The 23,579-nt window shown below is 39.5% G+C and overlaps 1 protein-coding gene across 2 annotated transcripts in view; it reads left to right on the top strand.

Moving 5' to 3' along the window:
- The window catches only part of mfsd2b (MFSD2 lysolipid transporter B, sphingolipid), a 100,951-nt gene that overhangs the window by 42,342 nt on the left and 35,030 nt on the right, over positions 1–23,579 (top strand). For both annotated transcript variants that reach the window (XR_012100302.1, XM_073056960.1), the window contains exons 4-6: positions 31–154; positions 9,526–9,604; positions 18,013–18,206. Coding sequence is in view for 1 of the 2 variants with exons in the window: in XM_073056960.1 (XP_072913061.1) it covers positions 31–154; positions 9,526–9,604; positions 18,013–18,206 (397 nt within the window). In the remaining variant the exon portion in view is untranslated. The remainder of the gene's footprint in view (positions 1–30; positions 155–9,525; positions 9,605–18,012; positions 18,207–23,579) is intronic.

The following is a 23,579-nucleotide window of genomic DNA, read 5'->3' as shown; positions in this document are numbered from 1 at the left end:
TGAAATGCTATTCATTCTTCACTTTTCTAGGATTATTGGCTCCACACCTTTTGCAGTAATTTCCTACATTTTCCTGTGGTATGTACCACCACTGAAAACAGGGAGGTTCCTCTGGTATGTAGTCTTCTATTGTCTGTTCCAGACTCTACTCACAGTAAGTACCTAAAATAGTGACTCAACAGAGTCTGATTTATTAAAGTGTCATGCAATCGATTGTTATAATGTGCAGAATTGAAGGTTCATACAACATTTAAAGTAGACATGAAAAATAGTACTGCATCTAAACATACAAGAAGCGTGTTTGGAGTATTTCTGGGGCAGATATTTTGAAATAATTTGCTAATAAGGCCAACATTTAGAGCAGGTTGAATAAATGGGACATGCAGATATTATTCAAAAGGAACCTGGATGTATCAAGTGGCTCACCAAAATGTATTTCAACATATATAAATGGACTAAATAACAGAAAGTGTAACAACATGCTTGATAAATTGCTAACTTCAAATATTCTATACATGGCTGTACTTGACGTGCATGAACATTTCTTTAGCTGCACCACAGTGCCAAACTGTCAGGAAATAACTGACAATCACTTCTGGGAGATTGCATTTACCTCAGAGGGGATTGACGGAAAGGCCATGCAGACCCCTTTCCAGGTGATGGAGCGAGAGAGTGAGAGCAGAGTAAATACTGTGAACAGATCTGACCTGGAAAAGGTACAAAAATACCTTACTTGAGTGAACCAGATCTGATTAAGACAAAGGGAAAGAACGAATTGGCAGAACAGGGGAAGATCAAGGAGCAACTTGATAGAGATTTTAAAAAAACATCCTTGGCGTAGAGGTGTTTGCAGTTATGAGGGACATCAGTTCTGGGGGCCATGAACATGAGCTAGCTAGTAATAAATCCCACAGGAGATTCAGGGGAATATTTCCTATTGGAAAGTTCTTTGGAATGTAGATCTAATTAACACAAGATATAATTAATATAGGCCTCATAAATGTTGCAAGTAAGAAAACCAGATTATCACATGAGAGAGAAAAGGTTATACGAATATGAGGAGGCTGTGCCGAACACAAATACTAATACAAACTGAAAAAGGATCTAGTGCTTTCCTGTTGTATATGCCAAATAGACTCATCTTGGGCTTCCAGCCGGATACAGGTATCTCCATTAGGGATGATGCCTGGGTATGTCTAGTCTAGTGGTATTTATACCCCCATCATCTGTCCCTTCTGAATGGTTAGTCCTCATCCAATCAGGTTTCCGGTGACCCACCTTGTTTACAGTTGAATTCCAATTCTTATTAGAGCAAGACCTTCATCTTTGTTAAAATTCTTTTCCTCTGGTTTTATTTCAATGGCTTATTTCACCAGGCAGTCCCAGAAGCCATTGGCACAGCACAGTAGTTTTGTGCCATTGAAGTCAATCCTCTGACCTTTGCAAATGCAATGTTCTGCTAATGACCTAGGACTCAGGACAGCTGGTGTTTACAGGATTCCCTATGAATGTAGAGCAGCATATAACGGCCAAAGAGGACATACAGTGGAAAGCTGCATCAAGGAGCTCAGAGGTGTATCCATTTGGGTTACCCGGAGAAATCAGCGGTTGCAGAACATTGCATTCACAATGCTCAATGTAGCCAATTATTTCATTGAGGGAGATTTAAAAAAACACTTAAAACAAACCACTGAATGATTCTCTTAGGTCTGCTGAGAACATTCCTCAGAGATCTAATGTTCAGGTTAGAGACGGTTGCCAAATAAGTTTTTAAATGCTGATCCTATGTGTCCCAGGAGAAATTAATATAGCTATTAAATGATTTGATATTGGACATAAGCTTATATCCACTTATAAATATTACTTCAGAGAGAAGAATATTTGATTTTTTCCTTCTATGTTCTTCCTGGAATATCGTCCTTTCCACAGTACATCAGGTTGCACCGTGTTTACAGTATGTGTTTACATTTACAGTAGCATAACATCCAGTGCAAACTCATAGGCTTCTATAGTTCCTACTTCTTCACCATAAGAGATAGGGAAGAATTGGGCCATATGGCCCATTATGTCTGTTCAGCCATTTCATCATGGCTGATCTATTTTCCTTCTCAAACCCATTCTCCTGCCTTCTCCACCTAACCTTTCATGTTCTGACTAATTGAGAACCTATCAACCTTCACCTTAAATACACCCAGTGACCTGACCTCCATAGCTGCCTGTGGCAATGAATTCCACAGGTTCGCCACCCTCTGGCTAAAGAAACACCACCCTCTTCTCCATTCCACATGGACGTCCCTCTATTGTGAGGCTGTGCCCTTGTTTGAGACTCCCCACTATAGGAAACATCCTCTCCATCTAGGCCTTTCAACATTCAGTGGTCTCAATGAGATTCCCCCCCCACCCCATTCTTCTAAAGTCCAGCGAGTATAGACCCATTGTCAAATGTTCCCCATATGATAACCCTTTCATTCACTGAAGCATTCTCATAAACCTCCTCTGAACCTTTTTCAATGTCAGCACATCCCTTCTTAAGTAAGGGGCCGAAAACTGCTCACAATACTCTGAGTGAGGCCTCAAACTTGGCCACAAAGCCATCAATTCCATCATCTAAATCATCGATATGTAATGTAAAATAAGCAGTCCCAACACCGATCCCTGCAGAACACCACTAATCACCAGCAGCCAACCAGAAAAGGCTCCCTTTATTCCCACTCTTTGCCTCCTGCCAATCAGTCAATGCTCTATCCAAGCTAGTATCTTTCCAGTAATACCTCATGTATGGCACCTTGTCAGAAGCTTTCTGAAAATCCACATATACAACATCCTTCATCTATCCTGCCTCAAAGAATTTCAATAGATCTGTTAGGCAAGATTTTCCCTTAAGGAAACCAGGCTGACTTTGGCCGATTTTATCATGTGCCTCCAACTACCCCGAGACCTCATAATTAACTATTGACTCTAACACCTTCATAACTACTGAGGTCAGACCAACTGGCCAAAATTTTCTTTCCTTTTCCTCCCTCCCTTCTTGAAGGGTGGAGTGACATTTGTAATTTTCCAGTCTTCCAGAACCATGTGGAATCTAGCGATTTTTGAAAGATCATACCAACGTCTCCACATTTTTGCCAGCCACATCTGAAGGAGGTGATGGGTAGATTGTGGAGACATTGGTAATGATGTATACAATCTGGTCCAGGTGACTCATCCACCTTCAGACATTTCAGCTTCCTGAGCACTTTTTCCTTATTAATAGTAATTGCACTCACTTCTGCCTCCTAACACTCTCGAACTTCCATCTGGTGTTTTCCATATTGAAGACGGATGCAAAATACTTATTTAGTTCATTCACCATTCCTCTGCCCTCCATTACTACCTCTGCAGCATCATTTTCTAGCAGTCTGATATCTATTCTTGCCTTTCTTTCACTTTATATATCTGAAAAAACATTTGGTACCATTGATATCATTGGCTAGCTTACCTTCATATTTCATCTTTTCCCTCCTTAATACTTTTTAAGTAGCCTTCTCTTAGTTTTTAAAAAGCTTCCCAATCCTTTAACCTTCCACTAAGTTTTTCCTCTATTATATGCCTTCTCTTGCTTTTTTGTTTTTGACTTCCCTTGTCAGCCAAGGTTGCACTAACCTGCCTGTATGAAAATTCTTTTGGATGTGTCTATGCTGTGCATTCTGAAGTGCTTGCAGAAACTTCAGCCATTGCTGTTTAGCCATCATCCCTGCTAATATCCTCTTCCGATCAACTCATCTCTCACGCCTCTAATTCCCTTTACTACATTGTAATACTGATACAGCTGACTTTAGCTTCTCCCTCTTAAATTGCTGGTTGAAGTTCGTCACCTTATGATCATTGTCTCCTTTACCTTAAGCTCCCTAATCAAATCCAGTTTATTACACAACACAGGATGGCCTTTCTCCCAATGGGTTCAACCACAAGCTGTTCCAAAAGCCATCTCAGAGGTATTACGCTCTGAAACTTAAAAGCATTAAACAAATTCGAAGAAACACACTGGATTCCAAAATGCAGGTATAATGTTGATTGTTTCCCGATTGTTCAGGGCATCAAATGTTATGGCGAGCAGGCAGGTGTATGGGGTTGAGTGGGATCTGGGATCAGCCATGATGGAATGGCAGAACAGACTCGATGGGATGAATTGCCTAATTCTTCTCCCCTTACTTCAGTGAGGCGTGCATGTATCATGATGATGTGCGCAATTCAAGTATTTATATATAAAACCCATAATGAATTATTGAATCGAACAAGAATGCTGAATCAAACTATATACACAAAACATTCAATGATTGAAATATTAAATACACAACACCCCTCCCTGCTTAACTACAAATTCCATCTCAATATAGACTGCATCTCAACTATCTACATATTATCTTATATAATAACTACAATGTACAGGCATCCACACCATAGTAATTTTAAATTGTTTGATTCAGACCGCAAGATCGCATTGCTGCGGAGGCTTTCTTACTCTTGTGGGATAATGTCTTTCCCGACAAGGTGGGGGGAGGGGATCATTATGCTTGGAAGGAGAGACTTGTGGCTGTGAAACAATCTCAGCTTCTGGGGCCTCCTCCATGGTGGCCGTTGGAGATGACTCTGAAACTGCAGGAAGTAGATCTGACAATGGTAGCCACCTTTCTACTTCCTTTTCTCTCTCTGGATCTACTTTGAGCCCTCTCTTTCTTTCTCACGTTCCTTCTTTTTCTCTTTAACATTCTCTTTCTCCATCTCTTTCGTCCTTCTTCTAGTTTGTGCACAATCTTGGGAATGCCCATTTGGTTCATTGGCGTAATTTCTTACTAATCCTTTACGATCTGATTGGTCCTCGTGGTTGCCTCATCCACAGCATTATCTGATGAATCCTCTGTTTTCATATCTCCATTGACTCCTTTCTTTTTGACCTTCCATTCATCCAGCTGGGCTTTGGTCTTTGCATTTACTTTTACAAGCATCTTGTCTCCCACTCGAAGTTCATGCAATAACCTTAATGCATGCAGGGTAGATTCTGATTCTTTATGCTCACAAAAGCTGAATGCTTGCAACTTTCCTGAAGCTCCTTGAACTCTCTGCTAGCTTAAAACATAGCCATATTGTACAGGTAACTGCCTGATTAACATATCAACAGCTTTCTTATATACTGTACATCACCTACAAAAACTATTATATTTAGACCACTGCTTTCGACACTTTCGTGCTTTCTCTGAGTAGCATGGTCCTTCCTTGGTCCAATACACTTTATTGGACTTTTTTCCACTAATGCCTGCATGTCTCCTGCTGGCCAACGGTTCATGATTGTTTGCATGACAACTATTGTGACATTATCCAGTATCTTTCTTAATTCACTTGTTGGCTTCATTGCAGGCAATGTGGCATGCAAACGGTGGATGGACCTTCAATCAAGTTGTAGTTGTCACAGCCACTCACGTCCTGACAAAGCTGGTCCTTCTGTTCTTACCACATACAAGCTGAATGTGGGGTGTAGGTTGTTGTATTTCACTGTTACAAATGTCATTCTCGCAGGAGTCATCTGTTCTCCAGTACAACTTCGTTGGATATCTGCAGGCTTCGGTGTAGCATCTTTGAAATGCTATTCAAAGTGATTTTGTGGAATGACTGAAACAGTTGAAGCAGTGTGTAATTCCATTTTAATTAATTTGCCGTTCACTTCTGCTGTAAGCCATATTGCTTGTCTATTGTTAAATTTCACACTGTAGATCTCAAGGCTACACAATCCTGTCCACTGTCATTGTCAAATTTTTCATCAACGGCATACAGATTTCAGTGCTGTTTCTGAAACTGCAACTAGACTTGTTAGCATTTTCTCGTCCCTGTGCAATCTGTTTATTTTTGTCTGCCCGACATGCTCTTTGTATGTGTCTTGCTTGTTGTATTTTCTGCAAGTTTCACTTTTAACCTTGCATTAGTATGTGAGCTCCTGCCACAACAGTATCACAACTGGTCAGCTTCTGTTAGACGATGCAATTTTGTTTCCGCTTGCTTTCATTCCTGACCAACTCAATTGTGCGTTTGTTTGCTGTTCCATTGATATAGTGATTTCAATCACTCTTTTAAATGTATGTTGTATTTTTGAATGTTTTCTTTTAAGATCCCACAAACTAAACAATCTCAGTGCATCACTAAGACAACTACCGAACTGACAACGCTCAGACAATCTCTCCAATTCAGCCACGTACTCTGAAATGAACAAGTGTTCTGCAATCAACAATGGCTTTGGTTCTGAGTGTTCCTGCATTACTCTGACAATATTACCAAAGCTCACTTCTGCCACTTTAGTTGGAGCAGTCAAGGCAAAGTATGCTTTTAGACCCATTGCACTTAGCAAAAATTGGCTATTTTATTTGCTTCAAAATACTGTTCCAATAGAGTATACATGAGCCAATTGTGTAATCAAACACGCTAATCTTTCCAATGTAGCCAGCCATTTCTGAATGGTTACTATCATCCTGTACTCACTCTATAAACCTGTGAATTCTTCTGTTTTCTTACTCAATTTTAATAAAAACCTTCATGATGTCCTCCCTTCTGAAGAAGACATATTTTTCATAACTCCACCATCCCAGCTGTGGTTTTGTTTAGTTCAAAGTCTTGCTTTACTTTAGCAGGTTGGTAGCAGTCTCAGGTTTGATTTAAAAATACCTCCTCACCAATGTTATGTTTTGTAACTTCAAAACAGTAAGCTAATTAAAAGGAAGAGATGGAAACCTGGGAATGCAGGTCCAGTTCGAGTTTACTTTAAGCAAAATTTACACGTATCATGTGGTAGCAAGATGATATATGTAACTATATATTTATACATACAACTTGTAATTAAAAGAACATGAATGCTTAATCAACAAGCTCACTCAAATATTGTTGAAATATTAAATACACAACAGTAAGCATTCTATAAATTCTCTTTTAATATGATGCACATCTTTGAAAGATCCTGCACTGCTTTTCTTCCAGCCACAGTTCCGTGATGACAATACCATAACTGCCAATTTTAACTGCACTATCAGCTCATGCACTTTGTTTTGTATATTGTGTGCATTCAAAATAACACCTTCAGTTGTGTTTAGCATACCTCTTCTCAAATTTGTATCCATGCTGCCTGAAGTCAAGTACTTAACACTTTCTAAACTTAGTTTTATATTTAGAATTCAGTAATATTTCCCGTACTCTTCTTCCCTTATACTTTATGCATACTTTTCCAATCATTTGAACCCATCTCTCCTATTATTTAGTTCAAAGCTATCCATAAACTAGTTATGTAACTTACCAGGACCCTAGTCCCAGCACAGCTCAAGAGCAGCCCATCCGATTGAAACAGCTTCCTCCTCTGATACTGTTGCAAAAGTCCCATAAATTTAAACCCACTTCACCTCACCAATCGTTGAGCCATGCATTTAACTCTAATCTTATTGACCCTGCGCCAATTTGCATATGGCTCAGGTAGTAAGCCAGAAATTATTACTTTTTTGGTTCTGCATTTTAATTTAGACCCAAGCTTCTCAAATTTCATTAGAAGAAGCTTTTTTCTTGTTTTTCCTATGTCGTTAGTACCCACATGGAATACAACAACAGGATTTTTTCCCTTCCACTCCAAATTCCACTGCAGGTCAGATGAAATGGCATGAACCTGGGAATGAGTTGGGTAATATAGACTTCATTCTTGTGACAGAATTGTGTCTACTCTCCCAATTATACTATTCCCAATAACAACCATATTTCTCTTTTCTCCTGCCTCTCAAATGGCTCTCTGAACCACAGTTAGGTTGCTGATCCTTCCTACAGCACCCCACCCCCACCCACATAGAATCTCAGACCACTTGGGCAGACTCAAGGGCTGAGGCTCTTCCGGCACTATCTCTTGGATCCACCCATCTGCCTCACTCACAGTCACACTCTCTTATCCATGAGCACAGAGCAGGTTTGAAGTAGTTAATCTACACTCTGAAACACAGCGTCCAGGTAACTCTCCACTGATACACCAGGGGCTTGAAACTCAGGTTCCACATCATCGGTTCTGAGTTTCATTCTTAAAGCCGCAGTCACCAGGACTCACAGTGGGATCCATCTCCCACATCACCTGATCCTAGAGTTAGAGTGCTGAACAGAACCTTTCAGTCCAATAGGCCACACCACCTAGCAACCCACTATTTAATCTCAGCCTAATCACAGGACAATTTACAATGCCAAATTAATGTACTAACTGGTACATCTTTGGAGCGTGGGAGGAAACCAGAGCACCCAGAGGAAACCCACACATTCACAGGGAGGAGGTATAATCTCCTTATGCACAACATCAGAATTGAACTCTGAACTCCAATGTCCCAAGCTGTAATAGCATCATGCTAACTGCTAAATTTCTTTATTTAATTACTATGCTGTTAGTAACCTCATTTAAGTCTCAACCACAAGCAATGAGTCTGTTCAAGTAGTGTTAAGGCAAAAGGTTAAAGGTCTTAATTGATCTTACCTGGCCTACTCCAAAATTTCTCAAGAGACACAGACACACACACACACACACACACACACACACACACACACACACACACACACACACACACACACACACACACACACACACACACACACACACACACACACACACACCTCTGCTTGAACTTGCTTTGTTTTATTGGCAGCTATTGCCCAATTAGCCAACAAGCCAGCTGATGTGACTTGCTGTTTTAACCATTTCCTCTCTTGTTCTTGCTTCTGTAGAGTGAAACTAAACTCACCAGCAATGAGCCTTGCTATTGCAACCACTTCCCATTTTCACTTCTGTTGAGTGTATCTCACTGGCAATGGGACTTGCTGTTTTAAATCCATCCACCTGCCTTTAAAGGATGTCAAGGTTTGGACTAGTAAATTATTCACTGGTCCAATCCCATCATCAGCCCCAACATTATTACATAATATGTATTTGATACATTCCATCCTTCAATTAAATTTTTCATTCCCACTGATTATATAAAAATCCCAGTATTCTGAATTTAAATTATATGTTTAATGTTTTTGTTTCTTCTCTATTCATTCTAAAACTGCATACCCCATCGCTATTAAATTAAGCTTTTTAGAACTAAATGCCTCATTCTTGATTCTTGCATATGTGTGATTTCTTGAGCAATATTTAGTAATAAGTTCAAATATTACACTCCACTAAAGAACAACCATATTCTTTCCTTTCCTGAATATGATTTGAAAAGGCATGAAGTTTAAATACATGAATGAAAATATGTGAACTATCAGCAGATTAGAGTCAAAAATGGTCAGAATAATTATGATAATAAGTACAAGTATTTGAATAATAGTAATTTGTGGAAACATTTGATTCCAAGTCGGTATTTGTAATTTGAAACTACATACTGATCAAACCATGATCTAGAACATATCTGTCAAGTGATATTCTGTTGAGAGTCACTCTGGATTAAGCAATGGGGACATTCCAAAGCAGCCCTGCTTTACCACCTGTACCTTCTTTTCCAGTGTTTCCACGTGCCGTACTCAGCCCTCATCATGTTTCTGAGCAGCGACCAGAAGGAGAGAGACACAGCAACTGCTTACCGTGAGTAGAATTTCTTCCAAAAATAAGTTTCAGTAAAATCCAACGACTTGTTTTACGGATATTCACTTTGAACTTGTCTGAGGCCATCTGCTGATAATAGTAAGAGTAGACGTGTTCTGTCGTTTAATGGATACGTTATAAACTGGAACATTACAACATAAACAGAAGCAGGCATTAGCCATTCAAACCCTCATGGTTGCACTGCCATTTCGTGAAATTAAGGTTGATCTTTTAATTCAATGTCACTTTCCTCCACTGACCATATATATCATTTATTAATATATAATTATGTATTGATCTATGTTTGGATATTCTGATCAATCGGCCCTCCACAGCCCTAGTGTAGACAGAATTCCAAAGACTTACAAATATCTGAGTGAAGAAAAGTTCTCATCCCTGGCATTATTTTAAAATTCTGACCACCAGTGCCTAAGAAGAATGTGGTAACCTGCCTCAATGAGTATTGTCTGATAAAACTTACATCCACTGTGATGAAGTGTTTTGAGATGTTGGTGATGAAACATGCCTGAGAAGTGATTCAGATCCATTTCAATTTGCCAACCATCACAATGGATCCACAGCAGAAGATATTTCAATGGCTCTTCACTCAACCCTGGATTATCTGGACAGCATAGGTGCATACATCAGGATGCTCTTAATTGACTAGAGTGTGGCATTCAGTACTATAATCCCCTCAAAACTACTCAATAAGCTTCAAGACCTTGGCCTTACTATCTCCTTGTGCAATTGGATTCTCAATTTCCTCACTTGCAGATGCCAGTCAGCATCTCCTCCACTATCTGCATCAGCACAGGTGCATCACAAGGCCCTTGTTCTACTGGCTTTACACTTACGACTGTGAGGCTAAGCACAATGCCAATGCCCCATTTAAGCCTGCTGATGACACCACTGACATTGGCTGAATCAAAGGTGGTGATGAATCAGCATATAGGAGGGAGACTGAAAATCTGGCTGAGTTGTGCCATGAAAAAATTGTTTTCTCAATAATCGCAGGAGCAATGAGCTGATTATTGACCTCAGGAGGAGGAAACCAGAGGTCCATTAGCCATTCCTCATCAGGGGATCAGAGGTTGACTGGGTCAGCAACTTTAAATTCCTCAGTGTTATAATTTCGCAGGACCTGTCCTGGCTCCAGTACGTAAGTGAAATTGTGAAGGAAGCACAGCAGTGCCTCTACTTCCTTAGAAATTTGCGAAGATTCAGTATGATATCTAAAAATTTGATGAACTTCTATAGATGTGTGGCGGAAAGTATATTGACCAGTTTCATCACAGCTTGGTATGAAAACACCAATGCTCTGGTATGGAAAATCCTACAAAAATTTGAATATAGCTTGGCCCATCATGGGTAAAGGCCTCTCCACCATTGAGCATATCTACACAAAGCATTGACACAGGAAAGCAGCATCCATCATCAGGGACCCTGACAACCCAGGTCATGCTCACTTCCCACTGCTGCCATCAGGAAGTAGGTCAGGAGCCTCAGGGCTCACTCCACCAGGTTCAGGAGCAGCTATTGCCCTCAACCATCAGGCTCTTGAACCAGTGGGGATAAATTTACTCAACTTCATTTGCTTTGTTACTGAACTGTTCCCACAATTATGGACTCACTTTCAAGAATTCTTCATCTCATGTTTATTGCTTGCTTGCTTATTTATTTATTTATTGACTGATTGATTGATTGATTATTTCCTGTTTCTTTTGTATTTGCACAGTTTGTTGTCTTTTGCACGTTATATGTTGTCTGTCCCATTGGGTGCAGTCTTTCATTGATTCTATTATGGTTCTTGGACTTATGGAGTACCCTCACAAGAAAACAAATCCCATAGTTGTATACTTTGACATATATGTACTTTGGTAATAAATTTTCTTTGAACCTTGAACTTTAGAAGCCTGAGCCAGGGAAGGTATCGTCCCTGCAACTATCCTGTCCAGCCTCATAGAGTCATTTCAATGATGTAATCTCTCAATCTTACTAACTGAGGGGAGTCCGCCATGCCTATATTTCTCTGCATATGAAAAATCACCCCCATCCCAAGAATCATTTGTTTAAACTTTGTTGCTCTCCATCTATTGCAATTATATCCTTTCTGAGCACCAGTATATTTGCACAATATTCCAGAATAAATTTCACCAAAGCCCTGCATTGTTGGAGTAACAGGTCTCTTCTATTAAATCCTCTTGAAATAAATCTGACTTATCACTTGCCTTCCTAATTGATTTCTGGACCTGCGTGTTAACTTTCTGTAATTCCTGGACGAGGATACCCAGATCCCAATGAACAACAATAGCTTTTGACTTCTCACCATTTAAAACCATGGAGATTTTCTATCAAATAAATGAGCTCTCATTTCTAATGTTTCTGATGTTCTTATGTCCCAGAAGTAAGAGCTGGACATTTGTCCTCTTCCCTGCTCTGCCATTCAATAAGAATGAGATATGTTGTGTCCTCGTCCATTCACCAAGCCTGTCCTTATATCCCTTAGACCTTCATTCTCACACTGCCACCCGGCTTAGTATCACCAACAAACTTGCCATATCACTCAGTGGCCAGATGTTGAGGTGGATTGAAGGTTTCTAATGGTGGTAATGGCCCACTTGTCACAGCTTCCCAAAATAAAAATGACAGGTTTATTCCAACTTGGCATTCTGTCTGTTAATCAATTCTCATTCCATGTCAGTATATTACCTCCAATACAGTGTGTTGGATTTTATTAAACATATTCTTGCTTGGCACCTTATTGAGGTCCTTCTGGATATCCCAAATACATCATATCAACTGGTGCATCCTATTTATACAAATCGATAGAAATTCAAAATGTTCTAACAGATTTATCAAATATGATTTTACTTCCATAAATTCATGTTGATTCCATCGTTCCTGCTATTATTTTCCAAGTACTCTGTTTCCACTTCCTTAATAACTGATCCCAGCATTTCCCCTATTGATGTCAGCATATCTGATCTATAGTTCCTGGTTCTCTCTATCTCTACTTTGATAAATCGACTCTAAAGAATTCTAGAAGGTGCCAGACATTTTCTACAAACTTTTTCACCAATGAAATATCTGCCACTTCCTATTTCTCCAATTTAAACTGTAAGCTTAGCTATTTTTTCCTTTTTTCACATATCTGTACAAAACTTAGTCTGAAAAAGGACCTAGTGCTTTCCCAGTGTATATGATGAATAAACACTTCTCAGGCTTCCAGTAGTGAGAGTAAGCATTCAGCACGGACTAGAAGAGCCAAGATGGCCTGTTTCCGTGCTGTAATTGTTATATGGTTATATAGAGTGCAGGTATCGATTATAACCAATGTTTTGATGTCAAACTCTGCCATCTTCATCAGGGATGATGCCTGAACATGTCTAGTTTGGTGGTATTTATACTCCCGTCAACCATCCCTCCTGATTGGTTAGATGGGTGGCATACACAGGATTCCCTGTGAATGCGAGGCTGCTTATGTATCGACCAGACGGGATGCATGGTGGAAACCTGCATCAAAGAGCACGGGAGATGTATCTGTTTGAGTTACCTGGAGAAATCAATGGTAGCGGAACATTGTATTCACAATGGCTATAGGACTGACTTTGATGGCACAAACTACTGTGCTTTGCCAATGGCTTTTGGGATCACCTGGTGAAGGAAGCTGTTGAAATAAAACTGGAGGAAAAGAATGTTAACAAAGATGAATTTCTCTCTCTAAGTAACAACTGGAATTTGATTGTAAACAAGGTGGGACATTGGAAACCTGATTGGGTGAGGGCTAACCAGTCAGGAGGGATGGACGACGGGTATTTAAATACCACCAGACTAGACATGCCCAGGCATCATCCCTGATGAAGTTGGTAGAGTTTGTCATCAAAACATTGGTTAAAGTCAATACCTGCATCCAGCTGGAAACTTTTAGTCTGTTTTCATGTTCCATACTAAGCTCCTTACTAGTACTCCCAAGAATATTATCCCCTTACTCATCAAAACATTTATCCTTTATTGGGGTATTATGCAGTTTTCCCAATCCTTAGGCATTGCTTTTATGCGATAAGTTGTCAACCTATCCTTTGATCTGATATTGTCTTCTCTAGATAGCCACATATAGCTTAATCTTTCCGTTGTTTTACCTTATAATATGTATTTTTAAAGTTAGACCTTGCTCATATACTGTCATAATTTTAATGTACTTTCCTTATACTATAACCAACTTTTGCTTCATGTCTTTGCAGACACTATATGGGTGATCCTTGATTAGTGTGTTTGTATGAACCATCAGCACTTTGTTACCAACCCCGTGGAAGATACCTCAAGCTAAATTAATAATTTACAATATAAAATCAATAGTGATGGACAAAAACTGTAAATTAACTTTGGAGCTTTACATTATATTTGCCGGAGGTTACATCCATTAAATTCTTTTGCAATTTTATTGCATTATAGATACATGATGTTAGTTGTCTCTACGTTGTCTTTGGGTTCCTTGATTCATATTTGGAGTACAGTTTCGAAGCATATAATTGCAGAAGAAAAATAAACAGTTCAAGAGAGAACTGCTTGCATCATTGATATATTAGGAGACCAATTTTCTATCCCACAGTAGGATGAGTAATCCACCCCTTATATAAGGATATGTTTGAGATAGATTGATATTCTATTTTAGACTTTTAACTTGTTCAAACTCCCATCTAAACCACACCCACTTATTTTTAGGAATTATCTTTCCTTGTGTGGACTCTTCTCACTTCAAACAGACACTGCCTAATATCCTGAGCCGTTCCCAGCATTTTCTGTTTTTAGTTCAGTATTTCATCATCTGCAGAATTTTTGATTTTGTCACAGAGATCTAACTTTATTTTAATGTACCGATGTCTTGCTGAAAGGTTACTTAAATCAATCATGATGAAAAGTCATCAGTATTGGGATATTCTAAAGAACTATTTGACATTCAAATTTTAGCCGAATTAAACGAGAAACCAAGGTTCTGATGGTTTCAGATAACAACAGGGTAATATTGTACAAGCAAAAAAATCATGATGGTTTCTCAGAGTAGGCTCATACAGAAAGTCAGGAGCTCTTTCTTTGTGGTTTCAAAATTGGGTGTCCACAGAAGGCAAAGGGTAGTGGAAGAAGGAATGGATTCTGGCTGGAAGTTGGTGGCTAGTGGTGCTCTGCAGGGATGTGTTCTGGTACACCAGCCCTTCGTGATTTTTATAAATTACCTGGATGAGGAAATGAAGAGGTGAGTTAGTAACTTTGTGGTTGACTTGAAGGTTGGAGGTGTTGTGGATAGTGTAGAATGTTGTTGTAGGTTACAATAGGATATAGACAGGATGCAAAGTTGGATGGAGAAGTGGGAGATGGAGTTAAATCTGAAAAAGTTGAAATTATACATAATTTGACAGATCGTGCTTGAAATTAGAGTACAAACTTAATGACAAGATTCTTACCAGTGTGGAGGAACAGAGGGACCTTGAAGTGCAAGACCATACATCCTCAAAGTTGCTGCCATGTCATTAGTCAGGGGATTGAGTTTAAGAGCCATGAGGTAATATTGTAGTTCTATAAAACTCTGGTTAGGTCACACCTGAAGTATGTGTTAAGTTCTGGTCGTTTCCTTATGGGAAGAATATGGAAGCTTTAGAGAGGATGCAGCAGAGATTTAGCAGGATGCTGCCTAGATTAGAGAATGTGCGTATGGTTGAGCAAGATTTCTCTTTGGAGTGACATGATGAGTTGCACCTTGATAGACGTGTATAAGTTGATAAGAGGTATGGATAGAGTGGATAGCCAATGTCTGTTTTCCCAGTGTGACAAGGGCAGAGGACATTCACTTAAGGTGAGTGGAGGAAAGTTTAGATGAGTTGACAGAAATAGTTTTTTTTTAAAAAAATGCATGGAGTGGTGGGTGCCAGGAACATACTGCTGGGGGTGGTAGTAAAGGTTGATACAATAGGAAAATTTAAAATAATCTTAGATTGGTACATGGATGTAACAAAACTGAGGGTTTTGGGCTGTGTAGGAGGGAAGGGTTAGGTGGATCAGATGGAAGGGTTAGATGGAGTTATATCAGTCAGCCCAACATTATGGGCCGAAGGGCCTATACTGAGCTCTTCTACGCTTCTACCTTTCTTTAACAGCTTTCGAAAATAAAGCTGATCAGCGGGATGAAGTTTGCAGGTATAGTTATGAAATAGAATTCTTTAAAAATCTGGCACTGCAAATTCCTAAATGGATGCTAACCTTTGCATCAGTTTGACAATACACCTGCACATCAAGTTGTCTGTGCACTTTTGCTCTCAACAGAGCCATACTGTGATTTCCAGAATAATTCCTAGGCATATAGAAGTACCAATTACCCTCAGTGCATAAAGACTTTGTGCCATGCAATGAAACCTATTCCAGGTTTGAAGAATAGTTAAACATGCTCTGCCAATTTTTCTTGGAGAGAACTACTCATTTTTCAGAGGGAAGAAAGACCAAAGTTCATTACTGCAAAAGGTTAAGATATCAAGGGGTTCACATTAAATTTAGAAAGTCTTGAACAATCAGGGTTGTCTGGTAAGCGTCATTCACTCAAAAGGTAACAGAATTGTTAAATAAAATAGCAGAGAAGCAGAGAAGATAAAAGGGTTCAAGGAAAAAATTTAAAGCAAAATGTTTTTAAAGAATATGGAGAGAATGTGAAATGCAAGAGATTCTGCAGATGCTGGAAATCCAGAACAACACACACAAAATGGAGGAAATGTGGTTTTTGCAAATTGGATAGGCTCATTTCAACTGGAAAGCAACATATGGGTAGCATGCAAAGTTTTGCCCCAGTGAGCTCTTTAGCACTTGGATCATTACTTTAAAACAGTTTACTTAAATGTTTATTTTCAGTGTTTCTAGTGTCCTGATTTTGTGGTACATCACTCATGCCAAGAATTTTCAATACTGCTTCATCCCTATATGATTTGCATATTTCCTGTTAAAAGCAAAACAAAAATGAAGTGGTACATAATATCTTTCCACATTAAAGATGTTGATTTTAGAAGCAAGATGAGAAAAAGAAATGAGGCTTACTTCTGTCACAATAATATTATGGGTACATGATGATGAGAAATGTCTTGTTTCCTAGCGCTAACATCCCACGCCTTGGTAAAGCACAAAATGTACAAGCAGGTGATGAGAAAAGCATTAGTGAGCGTTGCAATGTTTCTTCAGCAAGGAAAATAAAGTGTGACTTCTCTAGTTCCTGTGGAAATGCAAAACCTAAAGGGACAAAGGTGATAAAGAAATAGAGAAATTTTTCAATAATTACTTGTGTTAAAAGTGGAATGTGGTAATAGATGTAGATTGATTCCATTTGGTTTCATTGAAACATTTAATGCTAATGACTATAGATGAATGTATGCCTCATTGTAAACACGCTTTTTATTTTTCTATAACTAAGCAGTATGAAAATCACTAGATATGGTGATCGAAAGGAAACCAGCATTTTTTTTTTACCCTGTACACCTCAGACTTTAGATACAACACTGGGTCATGTCTTTTGCAGAAACTCTCTGGTGACTCAGCAATAACTGGGTGTATAAAGGGAGGAAGGGACAATGAATACAAGGGAGGACTTTGTCAAAGGATGCAAGCTGAATCATCTGCAGCTCAACATCAGTAAGACAAAGGAGATGGTGAGGGAGTTTAGGAAAACTAAGCCTGCATTTCCCCCTGTTACTATTGATGGTGAAGATGTGGATGTGGTGAGGATCTACAGGTACCTGGGGTTGCACCTGGATGACAGATGCACAGAGGCTGTGTACAAGAAGAGCCAGAGCCACCTCTACTTCCTGAGGAGACTGAGGTCCATTGGACTATGCAGGCCTTTCCTTCACATGTTCTACCAGTCTGTTGTCACCAGTACAATCTTCAATGTGGTGGTGTGCTGGGGCAATGGCATCAACATGGGTGATGCCAGCAGGCTCAATGAACTGATTAGAGAGGCTGGCCCTGTTATAGGAGTCAAACCGGACACACTGGAGGCTGTGGTAGAACAAAGGGGCCCTACGGAAAATTCCGGCAATTCGGGACAATGTTTCTCACCCTCTGCATGCCACCTTGGCTGAACAGAGGAGCACTTTCAGAGATAGAGTAAGACAACTGTGCTGCTCCAAAGAGCGCTATACAAGATCATTCTTACCCTCGGCCATTAGGCTCTATAATGAGTCAAAGTATAGCTGAGGAAGTGATGACCCCCCCTCCTTTTAGACTGTTTGAGGTAACTGATTTTTTATTCTTTCTTACTCCTCTTTTAATCATTTGTATATTTGTATATCTGTGCACGTGTAATGTTCCTGTGGCACTGTGATTTCCTTTGGGATCAATAAAGTAACTATCGATCTATTTTTCTCATTCTTCTACAGGTATGACAATGGAAGCATTTGGAACAATGATTGGAGCTGCTGTCCAGGGGCAAATTGTTGCACAGGGCCATACCTTCAATCACTGCCTTCTACAGAATATGTCAGAGGATGCCAGTACCAACTCCACTATGATAATTAGTCAGCTTGATGGCAACATCAGCGTTTTGCAGCCAAAAGACTTGCTCTCTCAATCGGTAAGTGATTTAGCTAGATACCCCAAAATTGGATAGGTAAAGAAATTTGAACAAACTCTTTTCAGATCTTTCAGATTGTCCTCAGATCCTGATCCCTACTGAAATTCTGGATGAAGAGCACGAAGTTCCTTAGTGTGAACATAACAGACGATCTAACACGGACCCACAACACCTGCTCACTAGTCAAGAAGGCACAGCAGCATGTACCTTTTTGAGTAGATTGAAGCATGCAAGGGTCCCCATCCCCATTCTAGCAACTGCCTACAAGAGTACCATCGAGTGTGCCCTGTCCGGTTGCAGAAACTGCAAGGTCCTACAGAAGATAGTAAAAACAGACGAGAGGATCACTGGGGTCTCCCTCCCCACTATTGTGACATTTACCAGGAGCATTGCTGACGAAGGTCCCGAAGCATGCCATCTCACAATCTCTTTGATCCATTACCATCATGGAGGTACAGAGGCATCAGGACTAGGACTTCCAGACTGTGTAAAAGCTTCTTCTCTCACACTGTAGGTCCAATGAATTCCCTGTCACCACTGAAGACTTGTCATTAAGACCATGAGCTATTTTCTGTTTACCTGTACTGTGCACTATGTGCATCTTTGAATGGTATTTTACAACTTATATTTTGGTTTACGTGCTATGTGTGAAATATGTTTTGTGAGTGCACAATGGTCCAGAGGAACATTGTTTCAATTGGTTCTATATATGTGCAGCCAGATGACAAAGAGCTTGAACTTGAACTTGAAGAGGTGGGCTTGGAGGAGAGGTATTAGATCATAAGACCATTAGGCAGAAGAGCAGAATTAGACCATTGAGTCTGGTCTGCTATTTCATCATGGCTGATCCATTTCCCTCTCAATCCCATTCTCCTGACTTCTCCCCATAACCTTTCATGTCCTAATTAATCAAGAACTTATCAACCTCCATCTTAAATGCACCCAATGACCTGGCCTTCATTGCTGCCTCAGGTATTTAAATGGACCTACATCTACATCTCCTCATCTACGTATAAATGGATGTCCTGCTATTCTGAGGCTGTGTCCTCTGGTCCTAGACTTTCCCCTCCACAGAAAACAACTTCTCTACATCCACTCTAACTAGGCCTTTCAACATTTGATAGGTTTCAGTGAGATCCCTTCTCATTCTTCTAAACTCCAGCAAGTAAAGACCCAGAGCCAACAATCGCTCCTCATTCGATAGGTCTTTCATTCCCTGAATCATTGTTGTGAACCTCCTCTGAACCCTCTCCAATGACAGCACATCCTTTCTTAAATGAAAGGCCCAGAACTGCTCACAATACTCTGTCAGGCCTCACCAGTGCCTTATAAAGCCTCAGCATTGCTTTTGTATTCTAGTCCTCTTGAAATGAATGATAACATCGCATTTGCCTTCCACACCATTCCCTTTGCACCTTGAATGTTTCTCCCCGTTTAGAAAATAGTCTATCATTTTATTCCTTCTACCAAAGTCATGACCATACACTTCCTGACACTGTATTCCATTGGCCACTTCTTTGCCCGATCTCCTAATCTGTCCAAGTCTTTGCACAGCCTCCTTGCTTCCTCAACAACACCTGCCCCTCCATCTATCTTCATATCATCCGCAAGCTTGACCACAAAGCCACCATTCCACCATCCAAATCATTGACGCAGAATGTAAAAAGCAGCGGTCCCAACACTGCCCCCTGCTGAACACCACTAGTCACTGGCAGACAATCAGAAAAGGGTCCTTTTATTCCCACTCGCTGCCTCTTGTCAATCAGCCACTGCCCTATCCATGCTAGTGTGGGTATTGGTGTGGAATTAGTGGTGATTTGTCTGCTATACCCACTGTAATTACATATGACCTCTTGACTACATTTAGTGACAGTGATTTCAGCAAATCTGGCTAATTCCACCCGAGTACTGTGAATAATAAATGCTGTTACAAGAGGAGGGCACTCTTGTCTTGCAGTGGTGTTAACTTCTGTTCACAATCCTGTGCCCCAGTGGTAACTCCTGTCAGAAGAATCTCTTGGTAAAGTGGCGTATCTTTAATTGGGCAGATAACACTGAAACTCTCCATTCAGTCAAGTCGGCCTGCAGACCCGTTATTCTAAGTAGAACATTAATATGCAGCTGTGGAACTCTGTCACCTGTAGAATGTCCTCTCTGTTAAATGGACTATCATGCATACTTGTCTCTCAGGCTTTTTGTTCCTTTCTCCCACTCCAGCTTCTCACTCAAAGTGCTCAATGAATCATCATTTTGCAAGTTTCTTACTTTGTTACACTTGCTTCTTCAGGGGCAATTTCTTCAACATCAGAGAGCAGTCTTGCAGAATCCTTTCACGGCCATAATAAACTTGACCAGCGCCTATTCTTTACATTTATCCATGGAAAAGGTCCCTGATTTACGCTTTGCACAGCAATCACTGATGTGAATGAGTCAGTGAAATCATTCATCTTTTAAGAAGTTCTCTTCAGTAACTAGTAGTGCACTGATCTTTACCTGTTCTTTTCCTATCTAAACAGCTATAACATACTTCCTTATTTGCTTCTAACACTAAATTTCTTTACAATTTGAAGTGGTCTGCCTGAGGTTGTTTATTTAGTCAATAGTGAACATGCACCAATCATATGGGATCGCCCAGTGAGTTTGTTTTCAATAACTTCAGTGAATGAAGAGGGCATGCCAAATTTCTGCAGCCTCCTGATGAAGTTTTTCAAATCTGCTCTGCATCCATTCTTAAGAATTGATGACCCTAGATTAAAAACATCAGTTCTGTTTGTCTCCCTTCAGGGACTGATTGATTACGTGAAGATATTTTATTTTATTTACCTTTTTGATTTTGTTTATATAGATAGCATCTCAATTTTCCTTTGCCATATCAACTGCTGGATATTAGGGGTTACTAATTTAGCATATGTTGCTTTAGGGACATTGTGATTATAATTCCATGGTTTATGGCAAAACACATAACTGTCAGTCACTTCATTTGAAATAAAGCTTAACATTAGGCTGTTTATGATGGAAGCTGGCTTTTGTAACTGTGCACAATAATTCTCTGAAGAAAGCACTTTTTAAAATTTATTTTCTGCTCTATGAGACACGTGACATTAGTGAAATGTAGGTGAATACTTTCTCATTTCACTTGTCTAGTGTAACATCAAATACCCTCAGGTCAAAACATCCCAGGAAATCTTCAAAGGAATATGAACAACACTCACACACTAAGTAGATGCTGTCTCATAGCACAAAGCTAATTATATAAATGCTTTTTGTAACGTGTAGCACTACTCTCACTGTAGCTCATTGCTGATAGTTCTCTCAGTGATGTAGATTTGTATAATTTGCTGTGCCTATTTTCCCTTAATGGAAACTCACTTCTGTTCAAGGCCAGATTGGTGAGCTACATTTAAAGGAAGTGTGTGTTGAGGAAATGGAAAACAAAGTTCTGTGCCTTTCATTTACTTGTATTCCTGCAAAACAGAGGCACAAAATATACCCAATTTTTTTAAAAATAGGTAGGACTATGAGAAGTCCATTTAGCCCCAAAATCACCGGAGACTGAGCATGTAAGGGTCCTAAATATCAGTTCTAAGAGTGTAGTGATAGCTCCAGTCTGGGACCACAGAGGGTCTGGCCTAAAAAAATTGACCAATCAGAACAAGGTCAATTCAAACTAACCAATCAGGAATAGGCAATTCAGATCCAGCTCTTCAGGATCGAGCTTTAAGCCCTGCTCATGCCTTTCTCACTTGAGAGTGTATATAAGGAGGTGTCTTGGAGTGGACTTGTCGTTTGACTAACTTGTGCCTGAGGAAGATGGTCGGGTTTATTGTTGAAATGTCGCAATCAGTATCTGTAATTATGTGACTGTTAAAGCCAAAGGATAATATGGATACATTTGATAACTGGTCCCAAAGCTTCCATTTTGTATCCTACCTCACTTAATTGCCTTGATTCCACATGCCATAACATCTCTGGTTAGAAAAGGATCTGCTGATTGAGCTTCATTAGAAAATTATCAATTGTACATGTAGTTTTGGTTACCAAAAGGTGAAATTTCGAACACTATTTGGATGAGCAACTGTTTCTTAGTTTCTCTCTTAAATACTTTGACTATGAATTTAAAATATAATTCACTGAGGATTCTCCCACAGGTTAAAAGGAGAATCACTCCATCTACTCAGTCAATCCCTTCCCAGAACAGAGAGACCTAAACTTTCTAAAATTGCTTTTAAGCTTCTCAGGTTACCATAAAATGTTTTATATTCCAGGGAATAATAGCCTACTTTATGCAACTTCACGTAATCTAATCTTTCGAGCCCTGTTGATGAGTTTACATCATTTTCCAGAATCTTATTTTGCTTCCAAGATGCATTATCCAAAGGAAAAACTGGTCCCCCAGACGTAGACTAAAAATGCTTTTGTATAGTTGCAGTAAATTATTTTCCCATTTTCAGCTCTTTACTGAAAAAGATTAACATTCCATTAACCATTCTAATTATCTTTTCATCTGATTACCAGTTTTCAGTGATTGCAGTATTTCAAATTCTATGTCATCAGATCTCCACTTTCTGGCTCTTTGTTAAAAAGATACTTGTACCTAACCTCCATCAGTCCAAAATCATTATCAAAAGTCCCAGAAATGAAATCAATCAGAAACACTCAACAGGCCAGGCAGTATCTGCGGAAGTAGAAGCAGTTAAAGTTTTCAGTCAACTGCCCTTCATCAGAACTCTCTGACCCGCTGAGTATTTCCAGTATTTTACTATTTCAGATTTCTAGCATCTGCAGCTCTTCTTATGATTTTTATTTACCAAAAATTAAATCCAACTGCCAGAGTTTTCCCCTGTGTAATTTTATGCTCCTTCCTTCTTTACAGTACCTTCCATTATTGGAAGGTTGGGATGTACTGAGCTATCAATGTCACCGATAAACATGGTGAGCCTAACACAAGTCCCTGAGTCACTTCTTCCCAATTCATGGACAAACTCATTAACCCTCCTTCCTGATTTATTTAATCTCCAAACCAATTTAATAATTTGACTTCAATTCCATTGACAGTTTCCATGTGGAACTTGGAATGCTGAAATAATGTAGATGATCCCCTGTGTATTACTTTAGTTTTCCCTCAAAGGAAGTCAATTAGGTTCATCAAACATGACCTACCACTTGTAAATCAATATTGAGACTCATTAATCAGTTTCAATTTCTTCAAGTGCTTCCATCATAAGTGCCTTATTTATATATTCCAATGTTTACAACAATATATGTTAAACGAATGGGTAAATTCTTTATTGACTTCTCTTGCCTGTAATTAAATGATTATGTTTTTAATTTCCCAGCCAAAATGAGAGTTTGCTTTGAAGCATCGTTGCTTAA

Source organism: Hemitrygon akajei, chromosome 9 (genome assembly GCF_048418815.1).
Source record: "Hemitrygon akajei chromosome 9, sHemAka1.3, whole genome shotgun sequence".
Taxonomy (NCBI): Eukaryota; Metazoa; Chordata; class Chondrichthyes; order Myliobatiformes; family Dasyatidae; genus Hemitrygon; species Hemitrygon akajei.
The sequence above is the reverse complement of the archived record's forward strand: the minus strand, read 5'-3'. Positions and strand labels throughout refer to the sequence as shown.